Source organism: Gobius niger, assembly GCF_951799975.1.
Source record: "Gobius niger genome assembly, chromosome: 6".
Classification (NCBI taxonomy): domain Eukaryota; kingdom Metazoa; phylum Chordata; class Actinopteri; order Gobiiformes; family Gobiidae; genus Gobius; species Gobius niger.
In genome coordinates this window covers 18551512-18571111 of record NC_136857.1, presented here as the reverse complement: position 1 = coordinate 18571111, position 19600 = coordinate 18551512, and the positions used below count along the sequence as shown (strand labels likewise).

At 42.3% G+C, this 19600-nt stretch overlaps 1 protein-coding gene across 11 annotated transcripts in view; it reads right to left on the bottom strand.

The window, feature by feature from the left end:
* The window catches only part of agrn (agrin), a 325948-nt gene extending 306747 nt beyond the window's left edge, over positions 1-19201 (bottom strand). For all 11 annotated transcript variants that reach the window (XM_079557727.1, XM_079557735.1, XM_079557734.1 and 8 more), the window contains exons 1-2: positions 18664-19201; positions 15619-15880 (exon numbers count right to left, since the gene is read on the bottom strand). In XM_079557727.1, the coding sequence (XP_079413853.1) occupies positions 15619-15880; positions 18664-18849 (448 nt within the window). In that variant the 5' untranslated portion in view covers positions 18850-19201. The remainder of the gene's footprint in view (positions 1-15618; positions 15881-18663) is intronic.
* Between the last annotated feature and the right edge of the window lie 399 nt (positions 19202-19600).

The window sequence follows — 19600 nt, the reverse complement described above, 5'->3', positions numbered from 1 at the left end:
GGTGAGGAGGGACGCCTTCAAAAGACAAGAAGTCAACAACAAAGGCGTGCAACCCCACCCCCGCGCCAAGACACCCCCCAACGCCAGTATATGAGCCTTTGTCAACATGAGGCTGCACTGGGTTGAGGAGGTAGCCACAGGCTGCTCCTGTACAATGTGGACAACCAACAAGCTGAAAGGTTAATCCTTAAACTTCTACTTGGCAGCAGTGGGAAATGAAAATTCAAAGTCAAGTACTAAAAGTAAAGTAAATGTTTCAAGTTTGCTTGTCCAAAATGGTCATTAAACTTTTCAATTGAATATGCTTTAGTTTCTGATACATTTCTTGATTAATCTGCTAATATCAGTGCAGGAACTGTAAGTGTTACTTCTGAAAATCCTGATCAAATTATTTCAAAGCAGCAGAAGGGTAGAGTAGTCAAAACATTTACTTAAGTAAATACTTAAGTAGACAAAAAGGTAAAGTCTTAACATTCAACCTGTATTAGGGGCTTTAAGGTTATATTTTTTGCTCTCATTCGATCATTTCTAGTGATGTGCTGCATATAATTGGACAACTTCAGAAAATTGCATTCTGCAATGTGTAAAAAATAAATCTCTTCCTCGTAAAGCTATTTGATGCTACATTGACTTCCATATAATTGCTTATTTTCATCCTGCGGCCATTACAATACAGAACATGAATTTATGGTAATAATAACTTCAGGAGCTAGAAAATGACATAAAGAAACATGCACATTTTCCAAATTAATCACACTTTCATTATCATGCAATTGTTACCAATAAGAAACAATTGAGTTTTATAAAACGCTCTAGAGCTTTTAAAATACCTACGACAAAAATCCTTTTGCGGTTCAACACCCTACACTTCGAATTCTCAAGAGGACTTTTCACCTGCTCGCGAGAGACAAGAAGCTCCCAGCATCATTTATGGGCTTACTCGGGCATCCTGCCATAGAGATAAGCCCTCTGATATTATTAAACATGAATGGAGACGGTACTCAAGGGAGAGCGGGTTTTTAATCAACTTCACACTCTCCTGAACATGATAAAGTCTGTTGTTTTTTGTTTTTTTTTACTTTTTTTTACTCAATTGTTTCAGAGGCAAAGAAAGTGTTGAGTTACAGAGGGAGAGTGCGCTGATGTTACATATGGCTTGCTTGGATGGACTGATGGAAGCGCTAAAGTGGGCAAATCAATAACAGAGCAGCCGTGACTGAGCACAGATAATCCACTGACTGTCAACTCTTATAGGCCTCACACACACCTGTTTGGAGGCCGGTTCAAATTATAGCATAGCCTACAGACATATTGTGGCTATCAGTGTCTTGTTGCTGGCACGGAAATACTGCTGCAAGATTGTTTTCATACTTTCTTTGAAGTACAACTTGGTAAAACAGAGCATTTTTATTCCCCATTGGACTATTGCAACCCTCAAGAATTCTCACTTTTTTTCCAATTGCCATTTTGCTATTGTTTTCTGGATTTCGACTAGAACTGCGTCACAAATGACAACTTAACTCACTCAATCTATGACATAGATTTAGCCACAAGTAACAACTATGCTAAACTATTGAATGTGCTCCTTCTGATTATTAGCCACATCCAACAATCCCAAAGTCTCTAAGAACATAATTCGTAGGAAGGAAAAGCCCAAATTTCCATAAATCTTAACTTATTCTAAAGCAGCTGTGTTTTTGCTCATAGGTATTCTGGAATATCTCTATCTGTCTGTGCTGTTGACGTCTAACACATAAAGATAGGCCAAAGAAAGCAAACAAGATGAGAATATTTTCCTGGTGTTTGCATAAAGATATAAAGAACCGTTTTTATGGTTTGTATTGGAAACATTTTCATAGTTTCTCTAAAGAAATTTGAGAGATTTATTTCTTTGTTCAATAAAACATAAAAGCTCCCATAAGCGCTGCAAGTTGGCCGCAAGCATTCTGAGTAATAAAGAAGAAGTATCAATTTCTAGAGTTCCCATATACTATTGCATACTTGATTTGAAAACTAAAATGGCAGACATTATTTGGTTCAGTGTTTCTCCAACTTGTCAAGCCACAAATCTGAGGCCATGGTTCTCCACCGGAAAAAGGTGGTTTCCCCTCCACAGGTCGGTGGGGAGTCCTTACCTCAAGTGGAGGAGTTCAAGTATCTCGGGGTCTTGTTCACGAGTGAGGGACGGATGGAGCGTGAGATCGACAGACGGATCGGTGCGGCATCAGCAGTAATGCAGCCGCTGTATCGGTCTGTCGTGGTGAAGAGGGAGCTGAGTCGGGGGGCAAAGCTCTCGATTTACCGATCGATCTACGTTCCCACCCTCACCTATGGTCATGAGATTTGGGTAATGACCGAAAGGACAAGATCGCGAATACAAGCGGCCGAAATGAGTTTCCTTCGCAGGGTGGCTGGGCGCACCCTTCGAGATCGGGTGAGGAGCTCAGTTAGTGGAACAAGGCCTCGTGGAAGGCCCAGGGCACGCTGGTGGGACTATGTCTCCGAGCTGGCCTGGTGTCGCCTCGGGGTCCCCCCAGAACAGCTGGAGGAGGTGTGCGTGGATCGGGAAGTTTGGGCGTCTCTGCTGAGACTGCTGCCCCCGCGACCCGGCCCCGGATAAAGCGGAAGAAAATGGATGGATGGATGGATGTTTGCCATCATTCTTATCAAACAGGGCAGAAGAATTTTAATTGTCCCGTCAAGCTCCTGTTTGCACACTTGTCAAATACGGGGAAAGGGTCTATAGACTTGTCTGTGGAGTTCATTATCGGCGACTTCTGCCTCAAATGAAGTCCCACAGCATTGAGTTGAGTCGACTGTCGATGAGGCCTTTTCTGTTCCTTTCATCCCCATCTCTTAACGCACAATACTGGGTTAAGGGTGCAAGCGCTTGGCACCCACACAAGCCCCGAAGAGGACAGGAAAGAGGAGGTTCTGGGAGAGAAAAGAGCTGAGAAATCGCCTCTGAACTTCCGCCATTGTCTTTATGCAAATCCCTACTGATCAAGATTCCTCTGGCATCCTAACCAGCCGATGTGATCCGTGAGGACTAAAGGGAGCAGTGAAGAGGGTGACTCAGATGAGGGAACAGGCAAGACAGGGGGATTGGTCCGGGAAGTGACAAAAGCAGCACTTATCGAACAATAAACAGAAGAGTGCAGGCGGTGATTACTATTGGAGCGGTGCCACTAATGAGGCATAGGCCGCCCCATTGAACTCTGACAGATAAGGGTCATTTTAATTAAACCTTACACTGATGATAGTGATGAGGTGTCCCAAAGCAAACAAACCACTTGAACTGGAGTTTGTCAAAACCACAGAAATGGAGATCTTGCTTGGCTGGACTTGATGATGCTGGTTGCTTAAGGTGCACTACATGTCAAATTGATCACATTTTGTACAGTATTTTATATATTATATAAAGAAGGAAAAAAACATATATAAGTCGCTCCGGAGTATAAGTCGCACCAGCCAAAAAATGCATAATGAAGAAGAAAAAAACACATACGTCACTCTGGTGTATAAGTCGCACCAGCCAAAAAATGCATAATGAAGAAGAAAAAAACATATATAAGTCGCTCCGGAGTATTAAGTCGCACGAGCCTTGGCAACTACCTGGGCATGGAGGTGTAGCTGCATTGTTGACAAGCCTCTCCCGACAGCACTTTGTTCAAGCACCCCTTTGCAAACTCGTTCCTCTTACTGTGGCCATCTAGCTTTTAGCCCGTGATTAGCTTTTTTTGTTTTCTTCGTATATATTTTGGTATATAAGTCACACCTGAGTATAAGTCGCACGCCCAGCCAAACTATGAATATGGTATACAATATTTCAATCAAATGTCTGCAATATTTCAAACATCCATAACTATTATGTAAAGCTGTAAAGCTGAGCTACATTTCCAGCTGCGGCTTGCACAATTCCCCTTGTTTCTTTTGAAGCCTATCCTTGGGGAGCATAATGATGGTTTTTGCGGAGGGTGTGAACACGTCTGACCTGAGTTTAACCCAACAACCTTTCACCCATCCACACTCCCTTCGGCCAAAACCAAAGGCCAACTGGCTGCCATTCACCCTGTCCCGGTTCAACTGGGACGTCCGGGGGCTCTGAACCCTGTCTGGGCCTGATCTGAAGTCAGCAGGTGGAAATACACACATACACACACACACACACAGGGGAATTCCACTCAGACTCTATAAACATCATTTGGATCAGCAGAGGAAGAGGGTGTTTTACTTAAATCAATGGCAAATGAAAAGGCAAACTTCTTTAACTTGTTAGAAAAAAATTAAACTTTATAATAAATCATTCCTGTCCCGATGGCGCCATGTGTGTAGTAAAAGTACAACAACACTTATTTTTCTATCCAATCTGTTGTGCTACCTTGCATTGAATACTTGGGAAATTCAATAATTTGTATGTGATTCTTCAATTATTATTTGTAAGTAAATAAGCAACAGTCCAAAAGTCAACTAAGAGGATATCACAACTTTCCCTGAATGCTAACGGTTTCATCTCATGTCAAACAGAGTACAAGTTTCCCATTTGGCAGAATTGAGAGTCTAGTGTCTGATTTATGTAAAGTGCACTTTTTGTGACAACCTGTCCAAGCAGCCATTAGGGTCGGTTGCAAAAGTATTTCCCATCTATCTCAGTGTAGAGCCCTCTCCAACATGTCCGCCTTAAGTGCTCTCCTCAGAATATCCTCGAACTGCGATCACTTCTGTGTAAAATGGTCAAAGAGATAAATGTTGTGCTGTGCTCAATTCGAACTGGTGAAATTGCTCATGTAAAAGTTGCTTCAAAAAATGGAAAACTTTGAAGAGCCAGACTGCAGCATTTGAGGTTTTGATCCACAGTGACGTTCATTGGAAAGGGCAGTATCAGGGCAGACTGGTGGCAGCAAATCTCACAGTGTGATAGAATGAGTTCCCTAAAGCCATGGCTTTTTGAGGAGACTGGAAAATGCCAGGAGCATCCTCACAGCACTGAACACATGACAGGCCCAAGTTCACTCTCAGCTAAAATATGCTACATTGAGCAATTTATGTAAAGATTTGTTTAGTTTACTTGTTAGATCTCAAACCTTCCTTGATCCCAGGAGAGGAGTCGTGTTGTTCTCTTTTATTCTGCCTTCACTCTGGTTTCATTTCATCCCACTATAAAAAGCCATCGGTGGAGTTACAATATGTGCAAAATATTTCTAGCTTATCATTCACCACAATTGGAGTCATAGTGAAATCTTACTCACTTGTCATTGTCCTTGGGGTCAAGTCTTTGTTGCAATCACAATGCACTGGCAGGGTCAAACTCTGTATATGTTACTTTATCTGATCTGCAGATACTGATGTCTCTTCTCCAACAGAGTTGCCTTGCTATTCTTAATTTTCTGTTCATAAATTATTCATGTCAGTGTCTTCGTTCCAATCTTGTCTGTGTGAGTGCTACTATAGTGAGCCAGCATCCATCAGATATCTGTTTTGCCTCTAAAAGCCATCCCGTCCTCACCATTATTGGCTAAAACAACAGGGGCAGTACCTGCTCCTCCCACTGCCCCACACGCCCTATCAGCTGTTGGATGGGATGACTGGACATGTAAAGGGCTAACAGACCGCGAATACTGATATTTAGACTTGGAGGTGGCTTTATGTTCAAATCCCTGCAGCTACAACAGCTTAAGATGTTTACACAACTGAAAGCCCCGTCCAGGGAACACTGAAAACAAGGGGTTATACAGAGCCTGTCAACACAGTTAATAGACACGTAAACCAGCATTATTCAATTGCATTACTGTATTTCTCTTAGCACTTTAGAGCGGTCCATTTTGTAGAAGACCTATGATATGTGGCTTTGTGTGGGAATCAATTCTGAGCTCATGTCCAACTGACCTGCAACAGGGACAGTGACTTTTATAACATAACTGAATTGAAAGTGAGAACAGCATAAAATCATATTTAAGCTACAAATTGGTTCCTGACAACCAATATTTTTTTATTTTATTAAAATCTGTACTATTACAATGTTCATCTATTACATATGACGAGGGGAGTGTGTGAGCTTTTGTTTGAGGGGTGAGGATTGATCCGCACTTGATTTGTCAACACGGCAGTAGGCGAAGCAAAGCAACTACACATTACAATGTTCACTTTTCCAATACATGTGTACGTCCACAACGTGTGCATGACGAGAGGAGTGTGTGAGTGTAAGTTTCAGGGGAGGCGAGCGCTCCGCACACTGATATGCGATCATAAGAGCCACTTCGCCTGCTCTGATGGTGCTCGGGCCTAAATACTCATATTTGAAGTTCCAATACCAAATACCAAAGAGGTTTTTGAAGTTACGACCCCTATTTCACCACTTTTATGAGCCTGACTTGGAATATATTTGGGAGCATATTAAATTTTCAGAACGCAAGGCTGTGTTATGGCTTATGAAAGTAGTGAAAGACAGAGTAAGAGTTGGATGTCGAACTGGGTCATTCATTGGCCAGTGTCAGGTCTACAGCAGTGCACCTGGTTGTTAGAAGTATGACAGCTTTACAGGACACGGGATTCCAGTGTAATTACAGGTGGAGAGGGCTGAAATGAGAGCTCAGGGAGGGAGAGATTGTGCGAACGGCTGAGCAGGGGGAGGATGTGCTGAAGTACAGTGGAGAGCTGCTTCCATCGGCGAAAAGAAGACTATACATTTTTGTTTATGAGTTTAATTTGTGAAAATACACTGTAATAAATATGGAAGGGAGTTAGTGTTATGGCTAGGCAATACCAAGAGGATAACAAACATTCAATATAAAGTATACCCACGAGTAAAGCCACTAACTTGATGATGGTAGAATGATAGGCCAATTTCAGCATCCTTTGCACAATGCACATGATTAAGGCACATTACTATTCCAGCTGCTCTGAACAAAGAGATGGTAACTCATTTTAACACTGAGAGCACTGCACAGAAGAAATACCAAGGGTCTTGATTTTTGTTTGGAAACAGAATGGATTATATGCAAGCTAAGCTCCATACTGGGTTTTTAATGCATCAATAAAACAATATATGTTGTTGTTGTTGTTTGTTGTTGTTTGTTGTTGTTGTTGTTGTTGTTGTTGTTGTTGTTGTTGTTGTTGTTGTCGTTGTTGTTGTTGTTGTTGTTGTTGTTGTTGACAGAGGCAAGGAAGTGTCTTGTCCAAGGGCACAATGACAGTGTAAATGTGGGAGCCTGGATTCAAATATAACCTTTCATTTATAAAATGACCTGCTCTACCATCGTAGTCGATTTCCACTGCTAGGAGCATAGGGGCCGATTTATGTTCTTCCCAGTGGGTGCCAAGCCCCCCCCCCCAAAAAAAGTGGGGTTGGGATTGATCCCCTGCGCTCTACCTATGGAGCTAAACGAGCTGAGTGAAAAGGCACCACCGCACGTGCGCTCGTGGATTTGCAGAAAGTGGAGTAGCGGCTTTACAGGTTAGGCGATATTTATTGAATCATTTTAAGATTATTTTTTTTTTACAAATTTGCCTGGGTGTCCAAAGATTTCATCAGCGCCTATGGCCAGGCATAGTAAATTGAAACCATGGTCAACCTGTTATAAAGGAGTATTTACAAAATGAAAATGGCAATACACCTATGGAACATAAATCCTTCCAGGGGATATACTGTATGAATGAATGCTTGAACAAAATAACATTTAAAGCATTAGCCATCAGGGACCTCCCAAATGTGAAGTGGAGATGACATATGAAAGCAGACAGATCCTGACGGAGTGAGAACCGTGTTTAGGACAAGTCACATGGGGCAGGGAGAGAGTCTGGATGTTCATGCTTACTTCACCATGACGACCCGTGGACAGAAAGATTGGTGAGTGCGAGGGGGTGGATGAGGTGCAGGAAGCATAAAAGAGAGAGAGGGTCCAGAGGAATAGACTATATATCCTGTGATTTACTTGTCAAAGTGGGATGCCCAGCTGAACTACAAACCTGCCCAATTTCCTCTTCAGTTTTTTTTTTGCTTTTTGCTTTTATGAAACCAGGAAAGTCCAGCTGAGATTTCAGATTTTTATTCTCAAGGCAGTGCCGTTTTACAGCACTTTTTGTTGTGCAGCAAGAGTGTTAAAAGCTGCACCATATTTAAGTGGAGTTTATTCAAATAAGTGGTATTATGTTGCACTACTCCAATATCACTTAATAATACCTCAATTACTTTTGACCTTGCAAAAACAAAGATGTAACTTTATTCCCTCCCATGTGATTGTATGACCTAATCCCACTAAAGGAGCGACAGATCCACTGACCTACATCCAGACCACATAAGAACTGATGCTCCCTCATGGCCCACCAGACCGTAACGCTCTAAACCAGAACTAGTCAGAACTGGGGCCACACAGATGCCCTGGTCTTGAGATGTGAAGTCTCGGACCAGGAATCTTGTCACTGATCCAATTCCCCAATGGGAGCGCTTGATTCATGGGGACCGCTGGCTTTGAGCTCTTTATGTCTGAAACAGAAAGTTTCCGGGTCACTGTGCACACCAAAGTCGTATGCAGGTTAAACTCCAGTTTTCTGTTCCCAAAGACCACACCACGCTATATCAACTAAACAAATATTTACAAATGTTTAGCAAGCAATAAAAATACGAAAAATGCTTTAAATGGTTTGCTCTTCACTTTGTCAACACAAGTCTTTGGCTCATGCATTTATGAATGCATTTTTAGTGCAGATGCCGTTCCTCACACACCTTAGTCCTAAGGAGAGAACTTGGGACTCCTTTGGCATTATAGATATATCACTGTTTGCAAGACGAGAAATTGATTTCAACTTCGAATTAAAAACAAGACTCTTAGACTTTCACAAGTGTCTAGCTTTACACCTTCCTCTCATGTGTCCAGGCCTTTATATGATGTAATGGCTTCTACACTATTCCCTTGTGACGCTTTTGGCCAAAGTAAACCATTTTACGATGAATCTTTTAGTGACCCTGGCCTGGAGACAAACAGAACGCTCCGAAAAAGACATCATGGTGCGCAGTGTAGTTGGAACATGCTAAAGTCATTACACAGATGTAAAGGCCGTGAATGAAATGTAAGCAACACTTGAGGTTTGTCTGCAACCTCATGGCTTCTCACACTTAGTTTACAAAAAATTAGGCTTAAATCATTGGCTGCAGAATGGTAAACAAGGTAGTTACCAAATGTATACAATGTTTGTTTGTTTTACTGTATGACAGTTTCGGTAAAGCTCCATAAACGCAGCCACAATGCAATGAGGTGCACCTACATTATTTGATCCAGCAGAGCAACAGAATGCGAGAGATAAGCACAAAAAAAGTTTGTTTTTTGTTTTTTTCAGTTTCAGCTGTTTGTAGAAGTGTGTAAGAAATTATATCCAATGATCAAAACCATGCTACAGCCATATCTAACTGGAAATTATACACAAGAAACAGCTGACTAAAGTTATTGCCTTTGAGAACAGGAGCTCTAGATGTTAGGTCTGAAGGCTTGCAAACATCTGCAAAAACGACAAGCATGTCTCGGCACGTCTCTATCAGGGAGCTCTATCAATACCATCCCGATTCTTATCTGCTTCTTAGTATTACAGTCCATGTTCGTGCTGGGCCCATCGCCAAGATGCACACTTTGTGGTTAAGTGGTCTGTTCCTCCTCTGCTCCCCTCCATTTTTCATGGCTTTTTCATTTCACCGGTTCTTAAACACCATGCCAAGCTCTCCTTGCTCACAGATTTTTAATTAAAATCTACTATGTGCAGTAACTCAGGGGAAACTATGGGCTCCCTGGCAAACATGCAGGACAAACGCTCATGTGCGCTCCTTTGCTGCTCCATCAAAGACCGACCATCGTCAACTTGTTCGTTTTGTCTGATTCCGTTCACCTCAGTGCATAAATGCTTTCGGACATAAGCTTACAAAGGCGACGCAGATTTAACCAAAAGGGTTCACCGGCTAACTCTCAGACCTAATCCAATCAAAAGTCCATGAGAAAACCCCAATCCGCGGAGTTGCTTGTCGACTTCGCATGATTCCCCGCCAGACAAAAGGCGGCTTGTGTAGACATGAACCGGATCAGGACCCCAGTGCTTTAATTCAGTCCTGGGTGTGGCAGCGGAGGGTGGAAGTGTTCTCATAGACACTAGAGCTCCAATAAAATTGGACTGCTACTTTTGGAAAATCCCATATGTTTATGCTCTATACATTGGAATTATGCGGTGACACAGTGTGATTCATGCTTTGTAATTTGGTGGGAAGATGTTAGTAAATGCAGCTAGCGGCATGTTCTCTTACAGGAAGCGAGTGTTAAACATAATGAAGGACTACAATTTAGTAAACAATGAATAGGTAATGCAAAGTGCTGAGTGACCTGTTAGATCACAGTGTTGAGCTACATACTGTTAAGTCAATCGTAAACCAATGCAGACATTTGAATAGGCTGATACCAATGGATGATTTTAAGACTGTGCAAAAGATTAACAGAAGAGTGAATCAGTGCCACTTTCAAATAAACATTAGAACATCTTTCCCTGTCAAGAAAATCCTAAAATGGTAAAACCTGTATTATTTTTTTCAATAAAGTCACACATTAACTTAAAACAATGCACTCCTGGCCCAAGTGTCCTCAAGGTGAAGTCAACCAGATACTTAAATTTCCCCGTCATTGTTTCACCTCCGCATCAGTCTCACATATCACCATAGACTCCAATGGGAGAGGGGATCAGCCTGCCAGGTGGAGAGGCCCGTACAGGTGAGGAATTCAAGCGTGCCTCCTCCTTGCACAAATATTTGGAATAAGGAAAAAAAAAAGAATACTGGGCAGTAGAGAAGCAGCAGTCAAGACGGCCGAGCACATATCCCACCCACATTCCACCGCGCTGCTTTGCTGAGGCGTCATTAATGGGACCACCTGCCGGGGGATCAGGACCCCCATCATGGTCCTAACAAGCCGGGCTTAGCACACCACAGAGCAGTCTTCTGGGTAGAGAAACACGGATGTCGTAAAGGGGAAAGTAGCGCAACACTGGTCATTAACAGTAGACTAAGGGTTCGCCAGGGAAGGCCAATGGTGATGGAGCTACAGGCCTATTTGAGCATTTCTGTTGATACAAGCTGAGAGCACTGTTTTATTGTGTTAAAGCTATTATTACGCTTTTTAGACAATACAAAAATAGAAGTTAATATTATCACTTTACCCCTCAATCAACTGGCCTGTTTTGGAGCAGTAAAATGCAATATTTTTGCTTTTTTTTATGACTGCAAGCAACTAGCTAGATCACAACACTGTTCAGTAATGTTAAGACCAAAATATATTGTTTATAAGGAAGTCAACCCACAAACACCGATGTCACCAACTACAGTTCAACTTCTCTCACCAAAATCTACAACAGATGTCAAATGCCAACTAGTCTTAGTCATTTTACAACAGAGCTGCATTTTGTGCCATGATCTTCTACAGCAAACGTCTTTCCTGTTACTGTAAACAGCTCTTACATGATTACAATTATACGCTATTACAATCAAATCAAAAGCAATTGGAGGTTTATCCACGGGCTCATCATTCAATAAGACATGTAAATGGCATGAGCTCAAGGATTAAATCAGACGGCACGTTTTTCTATGTTGGTGTTCCATGTTGGAGCCTTGCGGGACTTTCAGGAGCAGAAACAAAGGAGCCTGACAAAGAGTGGAACGGGGATAAGATCTTCCTCACACTCAACACCTCTCCATCAAATAGACTTCCTGTCCAGGCTCAAAACATCTCTGCCTTTCCACTCTCTGGAATCCAGCACAGTCTATCAAGGGCACACCATCAAACAGGGAAAAAGTTGGAAGGGGAAAGCAAAGAAAACTGGTGAAGAGCATGGGCCTGAAAGGGCCTCAAAGGAGAATTTTGATTTGATTAATTGAATTCACAGGTTTTAGGTTATTGTGTATCATAATTATGCTTATTAATATGGAATGGACACAATTTTGGAAATCTAATATGCAAAATGTAAAACTTAGCCAGTGATTGATAACGTTTAGGTCATCTTTTGTCATTGTGTGAGTCTTATAAAAAAAGAATGGACAGGGTATAGTTATAGTGTATTCGCTGTTTGCAGGTCCACCTCTATAAATCTGCTGTCAAACCAGATTACTCACCAGCCTCATACAAGCAGTAATTAATACAACATTTTAAGAGCTTCTTTGTCCTGTGAGAAAGCTCCTAAAGTGAGAGCTACCCACTGGCCTTAGACATTTTGCTGCCAAACGATCAGTACCGCACCATTCATTCCAATGAGTCAAAGGGCCGTCATGTTATGCCTTGAGCTATCTCATGCCGGTAATCCATACAAATATGCCTCCACTCTGATTCATCAGGCTCATGTTTCTTGTAAATTTGTGTGTATGGAAAAAGTTACACAAAGCCGTTTTTATTCCACCTCTTAGACAATGCAACCCCCCCCACCCCCCCCACCTCTCCGCTTTTTTGCCCGGCATTCCGGAGTCTATCCTAGCTATCGAAAATGTCAGGAATGAGGGGCGAGCAAAGGAGGGTACGGTGCAGGCGGCAGGTACAGTCTTGTCCCAGTGCAGTCTGGGAGCAGAGGATGAGATCGGACTTGACTGACTTAATTAAAACTGTGCCGCTCTGAAACAAGAAGACTTGAATCCCTCCTCTTCTCAGGATAGAGTCGCAGAAGGCAGGTAATTATCTGGGCCACTTCTGTTAACGCAAAGGTTTTGTGGTGGTGGAGGAAAACCTTGCACTAATCCCAGGATAGAGGGGGTAAGGCAGGCAAAAGGTTAGTCGCACGGCATGTTTTGGCCTAATACATGGGAAACGTTGATAAAGCTTGCGACAAAATGCAAAAAATCACTCAATCAAACTTGTGCTATGTTCTAAAAGGTACCCGCTGAATGCAGAAATGGCAACAGGTGATTTCAACATTATTACATGGCCAGATGATTTTGCTTGCGCACGTGTATTTTCTATTCATTTTTGTACTCTTATGTTGACACTGAATAAGTTGAGTAGATAGTTAGTGAGTATAAATATAAATTATGGTTTTGTGCAGCATCTCTTTGAGTGTCACGTTACATAGAAAAGGACTTTTACAATTGTTGAGCTTAGATTGCCTCTGTCTCTTGTAGATTATCATTATCTTTAATGGGACATATGCCGACCAATACGCTGATGTACTATATATTCGTTTACACATTTGATTTGTTTATTTTGCTGTAACCACAGGAATACAACAGCATTTCTCAATCTCCCATGTCCAAGCTCAAAAATTACAAACAGATCTACTCCTGCTGACTCCGAAAATTCCAGTACTTCCATTATCAACTCCAGTATAAGATAAAACAGAGAAATCAGGTTTGAGCGGACAACAACGAAAAAAATCCTTCTTCAAACACAAAGCCGTGCCACAGAAAGGCCTGCATTCACCGCCGTTTATCTTCGCCAAGAAACTCCCCTCTCCACAACAGGAGTCCCGGGACAAGAAAGAAGCTGCTCAATGAAAAGGTTAGCAGTGCACTGTTTCGTGCCTTGACAGACAAACAGAAGAAGTTTTATGTGTGTGCCAAATGCAACTTAACACTGCAAACAAGCCCAGTCCCTTGGAACATCCCGCCACCCGGAACTATTGAGAGGAAAGCACCCGGAATGCAGACTCCAGAATTCCGAATCCAAACTCAAAGAGCCCTCGGCAAGGTGATTTTGTGCTGGGAATCATTTGCCAGTAATGCTTCGGAGTTTGAACGGCTGCCAACATTGTCAAATGGCAGAAACAGTTCAACGCTAAAGGGGGCTGCAGTCTCGCAGTCATGGTGGTTGGTGGTTCGATTTATTAGTCATGCTCCTGTGGGTCATCTCATAAGAGCTTGACAAATTACTATTCAACCAAATAAGGGTGCACACTGGGAAAGAATTAACTCCTTAGTGCTAAAGAACTACAAAGTAAATCAGTTTGATACATAAAGTTGCCAAAAGATTATACGAATAACACATTTTTCTTCAATGTTGCTGACAGCCAGGGTGGGTTTACTCTAAAATCACGCATTAATGTCAACACATTGCATTTTAAATCTCCCGTAGAGCACTTTTGATTAAATGTTACATGGTTTGCTATGCTTACAATAAGGTAAATTGTCCTCCTTTCGCTTCTTCTCAATTCCTGTTAACTTTTCCAATAAGGTTAAATGGTTACAAACCTATGGGCTGCAGTAAAAGTGTGGGAACCTGTCTCTCAAACTCTTGTCTACCTGTGAGTTATTAAACAGGCCATCTATAGTGTGCAAGGGTCAGAGAGCGACACTAAAGCCATCTCCTAGAGGTGTTTTCCGGACACACCCACCTGCAGGGACGGGCTGAGAAGAGTAGACCTCACTGCTCCAGGCTATGCTTTTTCGCAGAGCTACTGCTGCTCTGAGTCATGAAAAGTTAGCATGACTGTACAGCTCTCAGCTTGGATTCAATACAGCATTACTCCAGGCGGTGCATACAATTGAGTAAGTAATGAATGTAAAAAAGGTACCATGCTATATTCATTTTCATTTGAGTTACTATACAGTCAACAAAAAAGGGTAGTGACTGGTTGTTTATTGAAATGTGAGTAAAGTATTTGTAGGTCATCTTTACCTAACTTAATTGATGCTGCAGATGTAGCATTAAGTAGCATTCAGCATTTTAGTAAGGTAAGCTAGAAGCTACTGTATGTCTTATCGTCTCTGTTGGGAAGTATGTCATTCACTCAATCAATGCTGCTGGGACAACCTGAAAGGGGCATTGGGCATCTCAGGATCACCATGGTAGATTGTCCTATTGTGCATGTTTTGGGTTGTTGGGGAACACCCAACCAAATACAAGGAACACATGCAAACTCCACACAGATCTACAATGGACAGTCACTAAAACTTAAAGCAGAACTAAGTAATTCTCATTAAAACTCATTATAAAACTCAGTAATTGTCCGTAAGAGTGAATACTATGCTGACAGGAAAGACAAAGGGAGAGAGGGATATTGCACATTGTGCCACAACTCAATGACACAATGGAGATATTTTTAGTCACTCAAACTTGGCTGTAAATACTGCTAAAGTGACGCTAGCCCCCAGTTAGCTTTGCCCGTTAGCCTGTTGGCTTCTTCTTTGTGATTCCATTAGTGTGTATTGCGCCTCCGGGTCCGAGCAGGGAAAGTTGCAATCGTGGTTTTCTGGCAAGAGACACCAGCAGGAGATGAGACCCTCCAATCATCACATCAACACTTGTATTACCTCGAGAGGGACTATGGAAAGGATTTATTTAGATAAACAAGTTACTTAGTACTGCTTTAATACATTGAGTAAGGCCCCTTATAAAGAACATCCCTTTTCAAAATCATCAAATACTTGAATTAAATCTAATGCAGTCAGTCATACACTATATTTATTTACATATCAATGAATAAAAACGTGTGCAGAGTCGCAGTAAAATATCATTTAGAGAGACGCGGCCACCATATAACAATAGCAATAGTCCTCTACCTTACTCCATCATCCTCCTTTCCTATCTCATGCAGTAACACAACTCAATATCCACATGAAAAGTCTAGCGAAGATCCACCTGCCAGATACTGTTAGCATTCACAGCAGTCTCCTACCTTCCACGCAGTGCTCCACGTCCTCCAGATTGCGCAGAGTAATCCTCATCAGGCTGGAGTTGAGCATGAGTTCGTTCTTGTGCTCCTGTCCCATAGACTCCAGGGCAGGGTTGAGAAAGAAGATGCGCGTGTCCCCAGTGGACACCTGGTTGTCACAGATGCCCGGGTTACCGAAGCCGCCGATCATCACCTTGTTGCCCCCGTCCAACAGAATTTCACGGGTCACGCTCGATTTGCCTTTCAGGTAGCGCCACACTCTCACCTGCAGAAAGAAAAAAGCAGAAAGTAGGATTGTTTGGAGGTTAGCTATATACTGTATAAGTACTGTAGTTATAATTAGATTTGAGGGGATTCATCTCTCAGCTGGCCTGGGGCGCATCAGGATCCCTCAAGAAGAGCTGGAGAAAGTGGGCAAGGATAGGGAAGTCTGGGCATCTCAGCTCAGACTTCTGGCTGCGCAACACAACCCCAGATAAAGAAAAAGAAGATGGATGGATCTTTTTCTAAGTCAACTTTCAGTTATAGTGCATAGATTATTGTTGAGTAAGCAGACTATAACACACAACTACAATGGGGCTTGGTGAACAATAAAATGTTTTTCTCTATATACGGTATGTTCGGTCACGAATTTAGATATTATCAGATGGCAAACTTTTAGCTTCAAAAGATACAAATTTTGCACGAGTGTAATTTAATTATCTATTTCATTAATAAATCAATCATAATTGAGAGAGTCATCTATTATCAAAATAAGTGTTACTGCAGCCCTAAATAAACAGCTCAAGATCATTAGATTAGATTATATTAGATTATATATTATGTGTGGAGCTACACAACTCAAAACAAAACAAATTGGGTTAATTCAGACTGATAATACAGTACATCACTATGTGAGTTGCATTATTCGTTCACGCCATACTCGGTGGTGGTAAGCTACTATTGTAGCCACAGCTGCAGTGGGGTAGACTGACAGAAGCGAGGCAACCAGTCTGCGCCATCTACCCCTTGTAGCACATTTCCACCTTCATTACGCACTCAAAGCGCTTTACAGCAAGGAACCCCTCAACCATTCACACTCTTATTCAAACACCAATGAACACAGATACCTGAGGCAAGGTAGGTGAAGTGTCTTGCTCAAGGACACAATGACAATGTGTAGGATTTGAGCCCCCGACCATCCGATCAGGAGGCGCCCCCCCCTACCACCTGCGCCACTGTCGCCCCAATGCATTTTACACCCATATAGGACTACTGTAGTGCAAGTCTGTATGTGGTCTGTATGCTTTATCCAATACGTAAAATTACAGATAGCACATACTACAATGTTAAATGAGGTGTATTTTGCTTTACAACAGTATATTTATGTCAAAGGTTTGGAAAATGTTTTGAGTAAATAATTAGTCAAATCTTTCCCCACAGTCATTCCAATACAAACCAGACTGTGCACTGTTACAGTAAATTCTCAGAGGCTAAAGCAGTGTGTTTTATGTCCAGTCATGATCAGTCTGGCCTTCCTCTGCACTTCCCCTGTTCTGTCCGTCTCAGCTCTGGAGCAGTGCGCTTCTAATCTGCTCCATTCATTCTGCTGCAGACGGGAAACCAGTGAGTGCTAAGGAAAGGCTCGCTGACCAAACACTGCTTGTTTATTTTGACAGATCATAGAGTGGTACACCGCAAGAGAGCAGCATGGTGCTAAAGGACCTTTACAATAACTGGGTCGGGAACAGGGGACAGAGGCAGGCGGCTTCCTCCAGGCAAAATGTAGGATTCTGTTTCACTACAGCTACTATGAGTCAGGAGTTAAAATGTGCGCAAGAATGTGGCTATAGGGCACAGCTTTGGTTACAGGCAAACCTTGGCATAAAGGTCTGGTGTAAACCGCAAACGAACATTACATTGTTCTCCCTTTATATCTATTATTGAAGAATACCATTATCGGATGAAAAAAAAAAATTAGGAACTTCCCCTAATATCAACAAAATGAGCAAAGAAAAATAAAAAGATTGTCACTATTGACGCAGACCTCAGCTCTTTTTTGTGAATGTGTGAGAAATAGAAGATAATTTTCTAAAATCATTGAAAGATCATGAAAAGAAGGTGACAGGAATTAACCAGGAAATGTCATGTGTCTATCTTGTACTGACGCATAGTCCAGAGTACTGACCAATATTGCTTGGTAATGTTTCCCACACCAGTTGCTGAGTCACCATTTTGGCACAGAACACTGGTCTAAAAGTGGTTCTGTGCACTGTCCCATTACAATAATCTTTCATAGGTGCATTAGTCTTCTATATTTACTGACATAGGTATAACTATCAGTAATCCACCATGAGAGCCATTAGTGCCAAAGCCACTGGGGAGTAGTAGTGAGAAGCTGAGATTTTAATCATACAAAAGAGCCGCAGCCACGGGCCACTCAGGGGCCACTTTCCTGCAGCAACATGTTGGAGACGACTACATGCTCGCTTAGGCCCCTGTAATAGACGTGTAACTGTCTGGTACTAAGTGGTAATAAAGACACGTGGAATACATGGTCTAATCCAGAATTACAAAACATGTTCTCAGGGCACATGTTTTTGTGAAGCTGGGGGTAACAATTTTATTATTACTGTATATAATTATTTCATTTATTATTAATATTTTAATTTTGTTATTTTACTTATTAACTATCTATGTATGATTGACAATAAGATAATAATGCGAGGAATGCAAAGTCAGTCTAAGGTCTGAGTCATCAAGTAAAAAGACAGCAAATACAAAACATTTCTTTTCCAGTTCAAACATAAAAGTGGCCTCATGGTTAGGGTACTCTCCAGGAAATCTTAAGTAAATCCTTGTATAAAATGCACTATGTTGTCAAGCCCTACCTAAATAGCTGAAGTTTGGAAAAATGTCTTAATAATAGGTTCATTATACGTAAAGATTCTTAGAAGTTGTACATAAAGTCTGCGCAGTTGAATCAGTGGAAGTTGCCTAGTTTGACTGAGGCAGGTGTCTCCTCATGTGCAGTTGTGCACTGACTTCTGAAAGGCTGCTCACTCTTACCTTGCACGAGTACGTGTTGTGAACCGGGTCCACGTTTATTATTTCGTCCACAGTTCCCGTCAAAACTATGTTCGCTTCATCCTCCCGGTCCTCCAGGTTCCTCTCGGGGCAACTCGCTCCGCAGTGCCCGCTCAGAGCCACGAGCAGCCCGGCCACGATCAGCGCCACTGTCCGCTGGGATCCCATGGCTGGAGAAAAGAAAAAGTTTCACTCCGCGCAAAATCAGTTGACGCTCCAATGAGTTTTGTGAAAGCACTAACTATCGGTCAATTCGTGCATGTGGTTTTGCGCTCTTCTGAAGTTAGCTACAAGCGGGCAGTGTGTTTGTTCACGCTGCAGCCCAGATCCAGCATCTGCACCCGGCTACGGTCAGAGCGTGTGCGCCGCTGCCGGCTGGAAGTGGACGAGGAAGAGGGGAGACACCCGGAAGGAAGAGGAAGGCCCGGAGAGCCGTGTCTTCAGGAATGTGCCGCTCTCTCCCCCTCTTTTCCCCAGTCTCTCTCTCCCACTCTCTCTCTAATATCCGCCGCTGATTTGCATGCGATCTGAATTGCTGATCCCACAAGTGAAGTGAGGAAGGTGCTGGAGGGACTGTGAGAGGCACTGTGAGAGTAGTCAAATGCGCTTGTACTGCGTCGCCCCCCATTGGACGCTGAGGGTCCTTACGCATTTTGGACTATTTTGCAATGCGTTCCTATGGTTGATCCCTATCCAGAGTAGAGTAGCCACTAGCCAAATGATTTACTCAAGTGAGAGTAACGTCACTTTAGAATAATTTTACTCAAGTAGAAGTAGCTAAATAATGGCCCAAATATCAACTAAAGTAAGAGTAAAAAGTACTAAAAGAAAATGTTGCTTATACTGTGAGTACTGAGTAACTATATTTACAATGAGTGTAAAACTCCGATTCCTGTTTCAGTTGTGACTTAAATTATGA